The sequence below is a fragment of the Cebidichthys violaceus genome, unplaced genomic scaffold (genome assembly GCF_023349555.1).
Source record: "Cebidichthys violaceus isolate CVI_PGR_0920_01 unplaced genomic scaffold, fCebVio1.0.p SCAF_44, whole genome shotgun sequence".
NCBI lineage: Eukaryota > Metazoa > Chordata > Actinopteri > Perciformes > Stichaeidae > Cebidichthys > Cebidichthys violaceus.
The window spans coordinates 2148927-2164582 of record NW_027176639.1 but is presented as its reverse complement, the minus strand read 5'-3'; the positions used below and the strand labels follow the sequence as shown (position 1 = coordinate 2164582).

Here is a 15656-nt window from a genome sequence, read left to right as displayed (position 1 = left end):
GAGATGATGACCTGCTAATGGGCCCATCACAGGGTTGCTCTTTCTGACATTTCACTAATCATAGCTGCCCCCTTCCCAACCTGGATTTTATGTTGCTCTACAATTGTATTATTGCCATCATAATTTATGGTAGCATATTAACTAATGACAGACAATAACGGTCAGTGTTGTCGCTACGCTGTGCAGAAGAGGTGATGTTGCCATGGCAATGTAATAGCTTTAACTGGGTTAGTTGTGAACATGAAGCATGACTGACTTAAAGGTCTCCAACTATAATAGACATAAGAGACATGGGAAGATTAAGAGTAACCAAACATGAAGTTGAGACATCATATCCTATTGGAGGCCATATGTTTGGGATAAATGGAAGACCTTCATTAAATAGTCACACTGTCATTTACAAACATTACGATGATTTCAGCTCTCTTAAGTTTTCACATGGTCACATTTTATTACCACAAAGTGACACAAATATAAATATAAAATATCTTCTTCTGTTCCCTTGAGGAGTGATTAGAAATGATAACATGCATCATAGTTAGAGGATAACTATCAGTGACGACTATAACTATAATAACTATAACGATTATAACTATATATAATAACTATAAGGACTATAACTATAATAACTATAAGGACTATAACTATCAGTGATGATGATCATCCTGGAGCTGACAGGAGGCTTGTGGTCACATGTTTGTACTCCTCACAGTAATAACTGCTCTGTTCATTGTTGTAGTTGCAGTACCTTTGTCAGCCAGTGGAGGACCTAAAGAGACTGTGGCATGAAGTGCATCCGGAACGCACCTGGGACTTCTCTGTCCACACACTGCGACAGGTATACAGACATTATAAGCAGTTAATTTAGCAGGTTGATCCACAGGCCTCTTTGAATGCACTGCGCACCCCTCTGTAAAATGGTATACCATGATGATGCTTTAAAAACACAACACATTCGTCCACTTACTTATTCTCTACTGAAGGTTGTGCTGTCTCTGCGTGAGCACGAGTCAGTGCAGGAGAAGAGCCTGGCCCAGCTCAACTCGCTGCTTCTGCAGCTTTCTGAACCTCCTCCACTGAATCAGCAGCAGCTAACAGCAGCAGCTATAGGGTGAGGCGCAAACACACGGGTACCTCATTTAGCGTCTCTGTCATAGCATCTTGATATGATGTGAGATGAATTCACGATCCACACCTGCACACTTGATGCGGTAAGCCTACAGGTTATTGTAGTGTGCGGTGCCCCCTGCAGGCAGCAGCTGTGGAGGAAGCTGCTCGACACCATGGCTGCTGAGGCCATGAGGCTCAGAAACCTGCTGGGCCTTCCAGAGAAAGACACATGGATCGATCAAAAGAAGGAACCCCCGACCTCTGATGCTGGTGAGACTCACGGACTTTCAATCAGACATATGTTGGTGAAGATTCACACTGCTCACTGCTGCGCTATTACATCGCAGATGTGGCCGATAACAAAGATGAGAAGAGTGAGAGAAAGAGAGGAGCAGCAGAGGAGAGGAGTAGGGCGAGATCCACAATGAAAGATGACAACAAAAGGGAGTCAGCGTTAACTGAAACATCAGTGCAGGTGAGGGGAGAGAAGGCGTAAGTGTTCGTGAAGATGACTCACAGATGTCCATACAGTGATGGGCTACTTTAAAATGATCTGCCACTGAGTGGCAGCAGACTCCAAAGTGTTTATGAGCATGAATGAAGCGCTACAAGCTGTCAGTTCGTCATTCATTCATCTGCCATTCAACAACACAGCGCTTGATTTCTTGTTACTATAGACTCCTCACAACCCGGCCACCCGCTGCCTGCTCCTCACTAAGGCAGAAACCAACTGTATGTTCTGCTGGCTAGTTTTCTGAATCAACATCTTATATGTCATGTGTGATTGTATGCTGGGTTCTCCATAACACTAACACAGGAAGAGCACCTGCGTCACCTAATACAACTGTGTAACCACTTGTGTAAAAATACATTTCAGTGTTTTTTGACTAATTCACGCCTCTGTATGTGTGCACAGTTGTGGGCGCATGTGTGTGTGTGTGCATGGCTAACCATCTGATATGTAGGGGTTAACGAGTCATTCCCCATTCAGTCCTCCCACTGAGTGGAGGAAGCTGATCCTCTCCATCCAGTGTTCTGTCCCCCAGAGAAGTCATTATAGTCGCTTAGCAATGGAATACGGTCCTGTTTTCTGCTGTGTGACTGAGGCAGATAATGAGCAAAAACTTCCACTGAGTTCCCGTCCATTTGAATGCAAATGATTGTTTTCCTGCACCCATCCTCATCTCGTCCTATTCATGAATCTGGATTTAAGCAAATGTTCACCGTCAGCGGCAGGATTGAGAGCCTTAAAGAGGAGGCTGAGTGACCAAACGATGTGATGACGTCACAACGTCTCTCTAAGAACGGTTCGTGTCTCCATCAACAGCCATCGTCGTCAAACAGAAAGACGTAATATTAAATTTAGAAAGAGACGCAGTCGTGTCTGTGTCTGTGTGTGTGTGTGTGTGTGTGTGTGTGTGTGTGTGTGTGTGTGTGCGTGTGTGTGTGTGTGTGTGTGATGGTTGAGTCAGAGGTAAGGTACAGGGAGCCATGGTAACAGGACACTGTGTGAAAATGTGCACCTGCTCTCCAACGGTGCATCCAATGTGTGAATTAATAGCAGCTAGACCGGTCCAAGCCATCTGTGCTGCACGTATACACACACATACATTATCCCAAACAGCACATAACAGACAACATATTAAACACTGTGAAATATGCACACGGTCATTTTTCATGACATAAGATGCATACAACCACTTACCAGCCAGCTCGTTGTGGAAATGTGACCGTACTGAGTATTTATTAGTAAGTCTGACTTCTATCTGTCCGTCCTCCAGGACAGCAGAAAGAAGGGCAAAAGAAGGGAGGAAGTGGGGAAACGCACGAGGGAAAGGCAAGGAAAGGAAACGGTCTCGCTGACTGATGTCCCCCAAGACAGCGTCAGTCCACAACCTCCAAACGTAGCGGTGGAGGACGTCTACACAAGGCTCCTGCACAAAAAGGCAAGTCTTTTAATTCTCACAATAGTCCAGCGTACTCGTCATGAGGAATACTAACCATGCAACAGATGAGTAGTAATATCTGCTTTGACTCTGGAGAAGATTTCTGAAGTTTGGGAAAGTTCCCCTGATGATGTGGAGCTTGATCCATACTAGACATTAAACGTCATGATATCATGCCTCTTCTTCTTTAATTCTGACCACCGTTGTCTCTCTGAGTCCCCCAACTTCATGAACCACTAAATCCCTCCTGGACCCTTCTAAGGTATTATAATCTAAGGTAGTCCTGCACATCCTATAAATACATTCATCATATGTCTCTCTACCTGACAGGTTTATGCGCTGATGGAGGACCTGGTGGACAACCTGTGTGACCTGATGGATGAGCTTCAGGAGGAAGATGAAGGACTCACACACTGTTAACAGGCGCACGAGCCCACTGCATATATACAACCACATGTAACTAAAACGTGTCAGGAGGATTCCCCGAATCTCTGTTTTGTGAAATCAATAAAGTGATTATTCTGCTGGCACCGTGGATGTGCAGTGATATTCATCACGTGTCAGTCACACTGTCACTCTCGCATCAGCGGGCGATAGTAGGTTAACAGTACCGCTGACTCTGCAAACGAAGCGCCCCCCCCCCCCCGTGCCCGTCCCCGCCCCCGCCTCTCTTTTACGCTCACCGTTGTGATTGTGCATGCTGTGTGCGTGCGTGGCCTGCCGGTGCCGTATGCGTGTGTGGATGAGGCTGCCCGAGTGAGTGAGAGAGGGAGCGAGTGAGCCGTGTGCTGTGGCTTATCCTCGTCCTATGCGGATTTCACCACTGCCTGCCCGAGCGGCTCGCATCCATCAGGGTGTAGGCCGGCGTTCAGACGCCGACATTCCCATTCAAGGAAACGCGCACTGCTCGGCTCCTCGCTCGCGTTTTGCCGGATAAAGGAGCGGAGGGGAGAATCGTGGTTGCCCTGCTTTGCTGATCCCAGCGGAGGGGGATCTATTATCGGGACTCGGGGAGGAGACAGCGGGGAGGCGAGGATGCTCAGCGGACACGGCGAGAGATGAGCAATGGCCAAGGTAAGCGGCACGTTGAGCCGCTAGGTCCTTCAATATAAGTGGGTCTATATGACGTTAGGCTGCATGCAGTCTACAGTGTGTAGGAGCTGTGTTGCCGACACGTAACACGCAACTGTAGCGGCAGCTGGCCTTGCACATGAGTCTGTGCCACACATGGCAGCTCGACCAGGGAATCCACCGCAAGAGTGTGTGTGTGTGTGTGTGTGTGTGTGTGTGTGTGTGTGTGTGTGTGTTAATGTGTGTGTGTGTGTGTGTGTGTGTGTGTGTGTGTGGGGGGGGGGGGGGGGGGGGGGGGGGGGGCGGTGGGGAGGTTGAGTAATGCATTATGTAGACCCGCCCTCCTCTCCATCGTCACCTGAAATATACAGTAGCCTACACCTGCTGTCACATCACGCATGCGCATCCACAAATGTGGACGGCGGGTCGACGTAGGTCCTCTGTGTGTTTCAGCATGTTGGCGCATCAGACCGGCAAGTTCATTTGAAGTTGGTGACGCTCTCTACAGACGACTGTCTCGCTGCAGTTGGGCATCACGACTCGGGTTGGTGCTTCCATCAGGTGACTCTTCTCGGAGATGGAGAGGAAGTTATTACAGATGAGTCATTTGAATGTAAAGCTCATATGAATCAGAAGTGAAACCCCCACGGGTGCTGTCATTGTTGCATTACTCACAGCTTCACAGCTGGTCCCTGATGACTTCAACAGTCTGTCTCTGCGCGTGACTTTAAGGAATGTCTTGTTCTTACACTTCAGGGGGATGTAACCCTTGAACTTAAAGAATACAGAAGGGTGTTTGTGCACATTCATTGTTGCACACGTCTTGTTGTCATGATATCTTTACCTTATTAGTGCCTCAAACAGACTCTTAAAAGGAATGTTATGTTTATCTGTTGGATGATCTGTGGCCAGCTGGTCCTGATAGGACAGAAGAGGATTATAGTGTAGATGGAACAATTCAAAAAGCCATATAAAGAAACTACATTGACTCAAGTAGCCTACTGCTCAGTTTGATGCTATACTTTATACTTGTATGCCACTACATTTCAGACATCATACAAACATCTTTTTATAAAACATTATGCATTCCTATAGATTAAACTACAGTATGAAGTAGTTCTACAACATTAAACTGCAGCTTAAACTCAATGCACTAACGATTAATATTAATGTAACACTGACAGGGGCCGCTCTTCATCTAGAATACATTTGCGTATGATACTTTAAGTACAAACATATCTTTTACATCAGTTTGGTAATGGTGTGTATTGTATAGTGTGTGATTGCCTTTGTCTAGTGGGAGTCGTGATGCACACAAAGAATCATATTACTCCCATATTGTGAATGATCTGTCATGGTGTGAGGGTCAGGTAAAGGGTTTAACAGTTTGCCACCTTGAGGTAGACAACAGCAGCATTTCATAACCTGTGTGTGTGTGTGTGTGTGTGTGTGTGTGTGTGTGTGTGTGTGTGTGTGTGTGTGTGTGTGTGTACAAAGCTGAAGATGATCTTGCAGAAAGGTGATACTGGTTGAAGTTGCTGAGCTCCACTCTCTTCTTCATGCCCTTCATTTTCTCTGTTTCTCCCTCTCTCTTTCTCTCTCTCTCCCTCTCTCTCTATCTCTCTGTCTCTCTCTCTCTTTCTCTCTCTCCCTCTCTCTCTATCTCTCTCTGTCTCTCTCTCTCTCTCTCTCTCTCCCTACCCTGCACATGCACACACACACTCTCTCCCTCTCCTCCTCTCCTCCTCTCCTCCTCTCGTCCTCCTCTCCTCCTCTCCTGCTGTGTGCGTCTTAGTTCCTCTGCTCTTCTGCTGATGTTTGCTTTTCTGCATCCTGTGACTTGTTTCTTTGTGAACTGTTGTGGAGCAGCAGCGGACAGTGACATTGAAATTAAATCATTGTTTTTTTAAATGCACAGGAGTCTTTAAAAAGTTATTCATTATTAAATATAATCATTATTGTTATATCATGATAGTAGTACATGGATATTGACAGAGGAAGGGAGCGACATCTACATCTGGAGTGAACCAAGTACACTAACTATGTCCCTCACAGTGAGAAGCCCAGCTAACCACAGGCAAAGCATCCATATCACATCACAATACTGACCACATCAAATAGTCCAAAATCATCCGAATGATCTGATCCAGAACATGAAATGCCAAATAATAACCTTTACGTTTGACCATCACAGATGTGTTTTGATACTGAAGTCTCACAGGAACCAGTAATCGATTCCCTTGTGTCCTCTCTGAAATATGAATTCATAGGAGAAAATGGGTTGTGTGTGTGTGTGCGTGCGTGTGCGCGTGCGTGTGCGTGCGTGTGCGTGCGTGTGCGTGTGCGCGTGCGCATGTTAGCCTGTTAGCATTGTCATTATATGAGTGACAATCATCACGTGATTCAGTGACAGTCGTCTGTACACACACGGCACATTCCAAACAGGAGCTGCTACTAGATGATTAACATGAATCCACAGCAACATTACACTATACTGTTTACATCCCAGAGCAAACATTGTAAAGGTTCATAATGTCCCATCAGCAGGTTGGGACTTTCAATCAGTAAAGCCTCACAGGGTGAGAATGACACTCAGTTACTTTTAGATGATATTTGTATTCATATGTATTCATATGTATTCATATGTTGTCATATGTTGTCATATGTTGTCTCCATCTCTTTCTTACAGGGGCGTCCTGTATCTCCTGACAGAGAAGAGGAGCCTTCGGTGCCACAGCGTCTCCCCTCTCCTCTCCTCCTCCAGTCCACGCCCCCCCTCTCAGCCCCTCTCGTCACCTGTTGACCGTCTGTCTCTTTTTCACTTTCTATCCCTCCATCACCCATCACCATGACAACCTCAGCCCTGCGCCGGCAGGTGAAGAATATTGTGCACAACTATTCAGAAGCGGAGATCAAGGTATTACAGATGAACTGCTTGGTGTTGTTGTGCAGTTGTTTTTATGTGCTAGAGACATACTCTCTACTGTCTCTTATTGCTCATGAATATGCTTCTTTTAATGATATTGTTACTCTGATTGAGAAATGACATTACATGCATGAAATGTAAATGGAGATCACTGTTCCTCTGCTGGCGACGTGTAGGTTCGGGAGGCCACCTCCAACGACCCGTGGGGCCCGTCCTCGTCTCTCATGTCAGAGATCGCTGACTTGACCTTTAATGTGGTGGCGTTTGCCGAGGTCATGGGCATGGTGTGGAAACGGCTCAACGACAGCGGCAAGAACTGGAGACACGTCTACAAGGTGACCTCATGAACGATTCAGATCTGACTTCTCGGTTTAATTGGACGACTGCGGCTCAGTTGAGGAGTGGGTCGTCCTTCAGTCGGAGGATCGGCGGTTTTGATCCTCCGGCTCCGCCGGTCCATGAGGACGTGTCCTCGGGCGAGACACTTCACCCCGAATATCCATGAATGAGTATGAATGACTAGTTTAGAGTCCTGATGGGCAGGTGGCACCCTGCATTACAGCCCCTCCCGTCAGTGTGTGAATGGGTGAATGATGACACGTGAGTGGTCAGAAGTCCATTTACCAATCACAGATCCTCAGTGTGTGTTTCTCTTCCTTCTGCTTCGCTTTACGTGTTTCTGTAGCTTCTCTCCACCACGTCCCTCTCTTCACCGCTTTAATAATTCATTCAAGATTCTTCTCTGACGCTGACAGTTGTGGTTCAGCTTGAAGTATCTTGACATTTATCAGTTGGATTGCCATTCGAGGTCTCCAGAGGATATACTCTAACAGCTATGCTGATCCTCTGGCTTTTCCTCTAGCGCCACCAGCAGGTCAACGTTTGTACTGTTCCTGTCAAATATCTCAACATCTACTGTATGGATTGGCACAACATTTGGTACAGATATCCATGGTTGGCCAGAAGGTGCATCTCTCTGACTTTGGTGATACTGTGACTTTTTCTCTCAGACCACCATGAGATTGAGCTTTTAGTTGTTAATGGTGTTCTTAACAACCTCAGCTGTACTAAGGGTTTAGTGCTCATTAGCAAATATCAGTATGCTAACAGGCTAAACCAACATGGTGAACACGGTAAACATTATGCCTGCCAAACTATGACATCCTAGCATTAGCATTGTAAGCATGTTAGCATGCTGACATTAGAATGTAGCTGAAGTACAGAGGCTTTAACACGGCTTACCCTTCTTTTCTGTATCTCTACGATGTAGATCGATTCATTCAAATAATGTCTCTGTATTTTGGAGTGTCAGTGTGGTAATCAGCGCTTTGATTACAGGCCCTGACTCTGTTGGATTACCTGCTGAAGACAGGATCAGAGAGAGTGGCCCAACAATGCCGTGAGAACGCCTTCACTATTCAGGTAGTGGACTTCAACAGGAGGAGAACATCAGCAGTCTGAAGGCCTCATGAACAGATCAACAGATCCTCTTTATTCTATATTGTTAAATCAAACAGTTATTCCCTCATACAAACTCTTAGTTTATGTTTTCTTTTCTTATGAAGCTGAGATATCTTCACTTTCCTGAGGATCACATAATTGAGTTTTTCCTGCATCTTCTAAGTTGATCTCTAAAATGTCTATTTCCTTTATGTGTGGTTCAGACGCTACGTGACTTCCAGTACGTGGACCGTGACGGCAGAGATCAGGGGGCCAACGTGAGAGAAAAAGCCCGCCAACTGGTGTGTCTTCTCCGGGACGAGGAGCGGCTCCGCCAGGAGAGGAGTCAGGCCCTAAAGACCAAGGAGCGAATGGCTGGGGGAGGCAGCGGAGGGGGCGGGGGTGTGTATGGAGGTATACCTCCGTCTTACCATCCAGGCAGGCGCACAAGCCAGCCCAGCATGGCGGTGCTGTACGGGGAGGAGTTCAGCCGCTCCAGAGGCTCTCCGTCCTCCTTTAACTGTGAGTATTTAAACCTGCAATAACGGATTCCTTTGGCCACTTGTAGGAAGCGCAAATAATTTGTGTCAACATAGACATTTTGTTGATATGGCAAACTTAGGAAACAGTTGCATGTTGACACATCTATCAGTCGCAGAGCAACGCTGTCATTCATTTGGAGTATCCTCTCACCTTTCAGCTCTGTGTTTGATCTCCACGAGCTCCGAAGGGAAATATCTCACTCTTTAGCTCCTACATGCTCACACGTTCACCAGCTCGTCGCTAACTTAGTCTGCTCTTTGGTGCTGAGCAGGTAGTGCACAGTGGGCTTTCATAACCCATTCTGGAGCTTTTCATCCACGCAGGAGATAGTGGAAAACCACAAAACCAAAAAACATTGTTTGAAAACACCTCTGATAAAGTATAAGTCTCATCTTTGTGTCGCTTAATCGAGTAAGTTTTCTTGTGTGCCATCTTGGCTTCGTTGTTGTGCGCTCAGCTGCAGTGGGCTGAAGTCACAATGTCTCATCCGCTGTGTGGTGGACAGGCAGCAGCGCCGGTCTTTTTAGAGCGTTTTTAATAAAACACTCTGCCTGCTGCGGCTGAAAACAACAAGAGGTTGACCTTTTAGCGCTGTTAGCTGTCGCCATGTTGAGAGCTGTATGGAGGCATGCTCTCAATCATAATTATGCTCTGAATTTTGAATTTAGCGCCTTTAGAGTGTGAACTGGAGCACTGAACAGCAGATTGTGTTAAAAATACACACTTGTATTCAGGCTGATCCCTAAAGAAATGCCTTTTGCGCTGTAGTCCAGCACTTTGGACAGATCCACCACATAGATGATCAATACTGCAGCGTAGGACGGAAAACATTCAAGTCGGCCCCACACTTCCTGTGCTCCAGTCTCTCTGCATCTACTCATGCATCCCCGTCACTGCTTCCTCCCCCAAACTCCTTCACTTGTTCCCTCTGCAGCCTCGTCCTCGTCACCTCGCGCCGCTTCAGACCTGGAGCAGGCTCGACCACAGACCAGCGGGGAGGAGGAGCTGCAGCTCCAGCTGGCTTTAGCCATGAGCAGGGAGGAGAGTCAGAAGGTAAACACGCACACGCACACGCACACACACATACTATGATAATGTGTAATCTCCTTTAGCTCCTCTAGTGGGACAGCATACCCTCCCTCCACACACACACACACACACACACACACACACACTCTTCCTCTGTGTTCGAGCCACACACACACGTCTCTTTGCCTCTTGATGATTCCAATAATGAAAATGTTGTTACAAGCGTTCTGAACATTCGCCCACCTTGATCCAGCTCGCCCTTCCATCCCTGTTACCATAGAGATGGATAAAGACACACAACTACAGATTGATTTAAGCCTTAGCTGAAAGGAGCATGAGCAGGTACACACACACACACACACACACACACACCTCACTTCTCACCCTTCAGTGTCAGCATGTATTAACCCTCTAGTTCACACAGCTTAACTAAAGTGCTTCTCTGTGGCCATCCATTGAGTTCCTTCCTAACCTTGTTCTTCTTCAGCCAGCTTACTCCGTTCCAGGACCACTGGCTCCCAGACAGACATGTCACTCTTCTCACACTAGTCATGTTTAAACTTCTGTAAAGCATCCTCTGTGTTATCTCTCTCTGCTTTGCTCTAAACCAGCCTCTGGTCTGTCAACTAAATATTTCATCAGCACAAAGAAGCCACCAGCGCTGCCTTAGTTTTGCTGGGCCAAGCCAACCAAACACTGCTTTACTAACACGGTTGTGTGTGTGCGTCCGCGCTCATAGATAATGTTGATGATGTCACGATGCCGCCCCTGCAGGAGCAGTGCTGTCGCCAAGGAGACGAGTCTCTGCTACAGAAAGCGCTGGATGAGAGCAGGAGAGAGAGTCAGTCGGGGACGCAGGGGGTGAGTTCCAAAGACGTGTGCGCTGTGCAGCACGTGTGTGGGTGTCTGCATGGAGAGGTGGCCAGGTGCATTTATAGGTGTTTTTTGTCAGGTATTTTGAGTTCATAGTGCAGACTGGGATCAGTCATAGGGAGGAAAATGAGACAAAAAGACAGAGATCGGTGTCATGAGGGAGGTTTGAGAGAGGAACCGTAGAGCGCTGAGAGGAGAAAGAGGCGCCTGCTGAATGATAATCAAGTCTTGTTAAACTTGAGCTCAGCATGACATCTCCCTGAAAGCATACTCCTTATCTCGTAGCACACCAGCTCCTTCACTGATTGGCCTGTCAACAAGCCAATCAGAGTCACCAGCTGTCTTACGCAAAGGTCCCCATGGCTTGTAATTGGTCATATTACACCGCTTATCATGGAAGTCCTGGTGCTTTCAGGCGCTCCATAGACCTCCTCAATGGTTCTCTGACTGACGTACTTCCTGACATATCCATAACGGACGCTTCAAGCGCTCCTGCTGTTATAAACGAGTGTTTTCGCTACAGGCGGTGAGACATTGTGCATTCATGCTCCAGAGAAACAACGTTATTTTAAGCAATCTAACTTTTTCCTGGTAAGTCACCAAACCAAACAAAGAAACACAATCACTTCAGGGTATCTGAAAAATACAAAGAGACACGTGGTTTTTATTGGACAGTGAAAAAGTTGTAACTGACACAGCGTGAGGAAACACATTTCATCATTTCTTCTTGATTGCTTGATTTACAGACATTTAATTCAGTTACTTCGTTTAACTAAGACCTGCCAAGCTGAATGCAAATAGTGTTATTGTATAGTGTCGTGTTATATTTTACAATCACAATAACCTTATCAGTCCCTGCTCTCTCCTCAATGGACGTCAACAGGGCTGGATATGTTTCATCTTGCGTGGTCAAAACCCATCCAGTAACACAAACCTGTGAGTGTTTGGCACTGAGTCACAGAAGGTTGTGTCTCCCTCTCTAGTCGGCCATGCTGGACCTGGTGGACATTTTTGGCCCCTCGTCTGAGGCCCCACGTCAGCCGAGTGACCCTTGGAACTCTGCGCCACCCGCCGATGACGTCACCTCTGACCCCTGGGACTCTGTCGGTGGGTGGCTCATCACAGACGCTCACATGCTGTTAGTTTGTTTGTCTCTAATGCTTCACACTGAGGTTTGTGTTTACCGCCTGCCTCTCGTAACAGCGGTCCACTCCAGCACTCCTGTGATTGGTAGCCCTTGGACGGCCCCTCCCTCATCCTCCAACGCGTCCAATCCCTGGGCACCATGTGCTGACTCACGCACAGATCCCTGGGAAGCAGCGCCTGTCTCCTCCAGTCCTGTCAATCATGCGTGGGACAGCCCAACAGACGGAGGTACCTTTCAGGAACTCATCAGTATGCATATACGTTGTAGTTTCTTTAGGATCTGCACACTGGCTAAGATGATAATGTTTTCAATTTGATAAGCAGGTGGCGATGGGACAGATCCGTTTGCTGATCAGGAAGAGGAGAATCCTAAAAAGCAGATTCCAGAAGTGTCCTCCCCTGAGCCTGCTAGTCCCACAGGTAGTGTAGTACAAGACAGCAGAAGTACTGTGGCTTTGACTGTACATTTTGATCTTACAGAAGCAATACGTCTGCTGCATTGACAGTGATTGGAAAGGAAACACTCTTGCTCCAGCACCATGGACAGCAGGCCTGATGGTACACACACTATTGTTTTTCTGTTCCTGATGCAGATGCAGAGTTGTTTGGGGTTACGGCAGATTCTGACCCATTTGCTGGAGCAGATTCCAGGCCGGATCCATTTGGGACGGACCCTCCGGTGAAACCGCAGGTAAATGGTCGAGAGTCGTCCAGCCCGGAGATGTTTGACCTGTCCCGGCTGGCACCCCCGCTCAGCGCCCCACCTACACGCATGTGTCAAACTCCAGAGGCCTTCCTGGGCCCTACGGGGGCCTCGTTGGTCAATTTAGACGCTCTGATTCCCTCCAACCCCCCTAGCAAGATGCACAACAACCCCTTCCTCTCAGGTAACAAACAGTTTGGTGATGTGTTGTCCTCACTCATTATTGTGATGATACTGAAACGTTTCCACTCACTGTACTCTGTCCTCTCAGGTCTGAGTGCTCCGTCTCCCACCAACCCCTTCCACTGCGATCAGCCTCGCCTCACCCTCAACCAAATGCGACCATCCTCGACATCCCCGCTGCCCCCCCACATGCTCTCTTACAGCCCGTCGCTGCCTCTCCCTCTGCCCCACCAGCCACCCGTCCTCCCCTCCTCTCTCACACAACCTCCCGCCGGACTCCTGGACCTTCCCTCCAACCTCCCGCAGCCCCTGCTCCCCCTTTCTCCTCGTCGGGCGCAGCGCTCGCAGTCACAGACACACAGCCACAACCCCTTCCTCTGAGACCGCCTGCATCTTCTAAGCTCTGGTCTGCAGAGGTAGATGACAGATGGATTCGTTTTGGATTAATCAATGCCGACTACAACGAGACTAGTTTAAATGAGCCTGAACTGGATCCTGGTCCGATGTCATTGTGCACACTTGAAGGGGACAAAACTCGGACTGGAAGTATTCGTGTCTGTCTGAAGCCACACCAGCTGCTATTTACCCTGACCTCTTGAAGAAAAGCTAACTCACACACACACACACACACACATGCACTCAGGCACACTTAAGGGTGCGTGGACACAAACATGCACACACCACCAAACTAACAGGGTGTATCTCAACAGCCCCTTTGATGCCTTTTCCCCATCAACAGTGACAACTCCAAGCACCCTTTGACCACAGAGCCAGAACTGTTCCTCTAGAAGATTGTGATGAAACCACATACTTTGATTGTCCACCAAGATTCACAAGGATCCTTACCGCTGCTGCTTCACCGACGAAAGCATGAATGCATCCCGCCCCCGAGACTCCAAACTCTTCTATTCTGCTGAGCACCTGAGACTAGTTCTTCAAATAAATCCTCTTTTTCTGATGAGTCAAGTAGTATCTTGAGCTTTGTTGGCACAATTGAATCACCGGAGAAAGCCTGGAAGCCTGTTAGATTCAAGACAGCATTCAGCACTGTGCGAGAGCTAACTGACTCTCGTATTCCTCCCTACATATACACAATGATATCTATTTTGCATTACCTTGGTACCCAGCAAGCTCAACAGTACCTGGTCCTAAGTTAGATACTTATTTGTGGTAGTAGCCTCAAAAGGATCCAGGTGGTTTCAAAGTAGACTAAACCAGCCTAAGCTATACCCGAGGGTCTCAATCTGGACCTCAACTGATCACTGACTAACCTATCTGACCCGCGTGCCTGTCTCTACAGCTGACCCACAATACATGTCCGGCTGGTTCATATTGGCACCATATAGGAGGACCTCAGGGAGACTGCTCGGTCCCTCCTCCAGTGAAATCCAACCTTAGTGAATGGAGAGGCATCACGGATAAAACAACACTTCAGATATCAGCATAAAAGTGAGTGCGGACGAGAATAGATTAAGGAGGAGGGAGGTATAAAAGAATGATGGATAGAAACGAGATAAAGTGATTACAGATGATAAACTGACGTAGTGATGAGCAGCAGCTCCTCTCTGCTCGTCTGTGTCAGGGAGAGAATGTGAATAGAAGAGATGTTAGGTCATCACTGCACTGAACCGAATGTGAAATGCCTGCCTATAGATACACACAGGCGTAGTACATATGTATTTAACAGAATGATAAAGTATTATAAAATATTATGCCAATAAATGAATGGTGTTTAAATGATCATTTCTGAAGTGTTCATATGATTGATGAATTATTCCCTTCAGTCGTTGCAGTCAGGATGACTGAGATAATACTTATTCTACTTTTGTTTCTTCTCTTTGATCCTTCAGCATCATCGTATCTTTGTTAAGGCGTCGGCCACACTGGATGCTCTTCAGCTAAAGATACGTAGCGTCAATTAATGAGCTCTTTAATATTACAACAAAAAAACGCTAGAATTGAACATCATACAGTAACAATACAACACAAATATACAACATTATCAGAAGGTGTAAGATATGAATCAAGATTAACATCACAAAAGATTTGTATTTAGTTTCTGAGATAAATTACAAAAAATAATCTTCCTCTGACTTCCAGTGTTTCTCTTATTTTTTATAAACCAGCAGTTATTTTGACCATGTCGTGGAGCAGTAACAAGTAGTGAGAACTAGCGCTAATATACTGTAATCACACATTCTGACCACCTGATGAAGGTCCAATACTCACGTTCTTTTGCTTGTTTTTGGTCTCTACCTCTGAGCGAAATGTCTGCACTTGTGTTGCTAATTGTTCACCAGCTAGCCGCTAACTGTGTCTGTCTGCTGTTCGGTGCTGAGCAGGTAACCTCAGCGTACAGTGGCTGAAAACAGCTGCCTGCTGCGGCTGAAAACGACGCTACGAGAGCCGTGAGAGTGGATGGACCTGCTAAACAATGAGCTACAGCTGCTACAAAACACTGTAAACCAGACCTCAGTTGATCATTCTGTGGGTTCCTCACTACATCCCCTTCAAGTTGTCACATTGACATTTGTGACATTATTAAGTCAATTCTCTGGGGACATAAAAGCACCGTACTCAACGTCTCTGTGAGGTCATCTTTCTCCCTTTGACCACACACTACCAAAAACAACATCAAATTCGAATTAAGTTAAATTGCTATTAAAGGTTATAATTGTTCACCACC

General features: G+C 46.8%; 2 protein-coding genes across 3 annotated transcripts in view; both read left to right on the top strand.

Annotated features, from left to right (window-relative positions):
* Positions 1 to 3563, top strand: part of mycbpap (mycbp associated protein) — a 10332-nt gene extending 6769 nt beyond the window's left edge. Inside the window, exons 14-19 of the mRNA XM_068728970.1 lie at positions 740 to 838; positions 984 to 1111; positions 1253 to 1380; positions 1458 to 1585; positions 2892 to 3056; positions 3387 to 3563. Coding sequence (XP_068585071.1) covers positions 740 to 838; positions 984 to 1111; positions 1253 to 1380; positions 1458 to 1585; positions 2892 to 3056; positions 3387 to 3476 — 738 coding nt within the window. The 3' untranslated portion in view covers positions 3477 to 3563. The remainder of the gene's footprint in view (positions 1 to 739; positions 839 to 983; positions 1112 to 1252; positions 1381 to 1457; positions 1586 to 2891; positions 3057 to 3386) is intronic.
* Positions 3564 to 3757: 194 nt separating this feature from the next.
* On the top strand, positions 3758 to 14680 carry epn3b (epsin 3b). Of its 2 annotated transcripts, none has more exons than XM_068729084.1 (12): positions 3758 to 4130; positions 6817 to 7044; positions 7230 to 7388; positions 8392 to 8475; positions 8718 to 9015; positions 9971 to 10089; positions 10840 to 10926; positions 11922 to 12045; positions 12142 to 12312; positions 12409 to 12504; positions 12678 to 12971; positions 13059 to 14680. In XM_068729084.1, the coding sequence occupies exons 2-12, from the start codon at positions 6976 to 6978 to the stop codon at positions 13349 to 13351; spliced, it is 1794 nt and encodes a 597-aa protein (XP_068585185.1). In that variant the 5' UTR covers positions 3758 to 4130; positions 6817 to 6975; the 3' UTR covers positions 13352 to 14680. The 2 variants fall into 2 exon arrangements, with proteins under 2 accessions (XP_068585185.1, XP_068585184.1); XM_068729083.1 differs by having other exon boundaries at positions 12406 to 12504.
* The last annotated feature ends 976 nt before the right edge of the window (positions 14681 to 15656 follow it).

Excerpts from the sequence above, each read along its gene's own strand:
- epn3b (XM_068729083.1), top strand. The coding sequence starts at position 6,976 with ATGACAACCTCAGCCCTGCGCCGGCAGGTGAAGAATATTGTGCACAAC. Across the intron at positions 12,505-12,677 it reads TGAGCCTGCTAGTCCCACAG|ATGCAGAGTTGTTTGGGGTT; the intron begins GTAGTGTAGTAC and ends TTCCTGATGCAG. Across the intron at positions 12,972-13,058 it reads CAACAACCCCTTCCTCTCAG|GTCTGAGTGCTCCGTCTCCC; the intron begins GTAACAAACAGT and ends CTGTCCTCTCAG.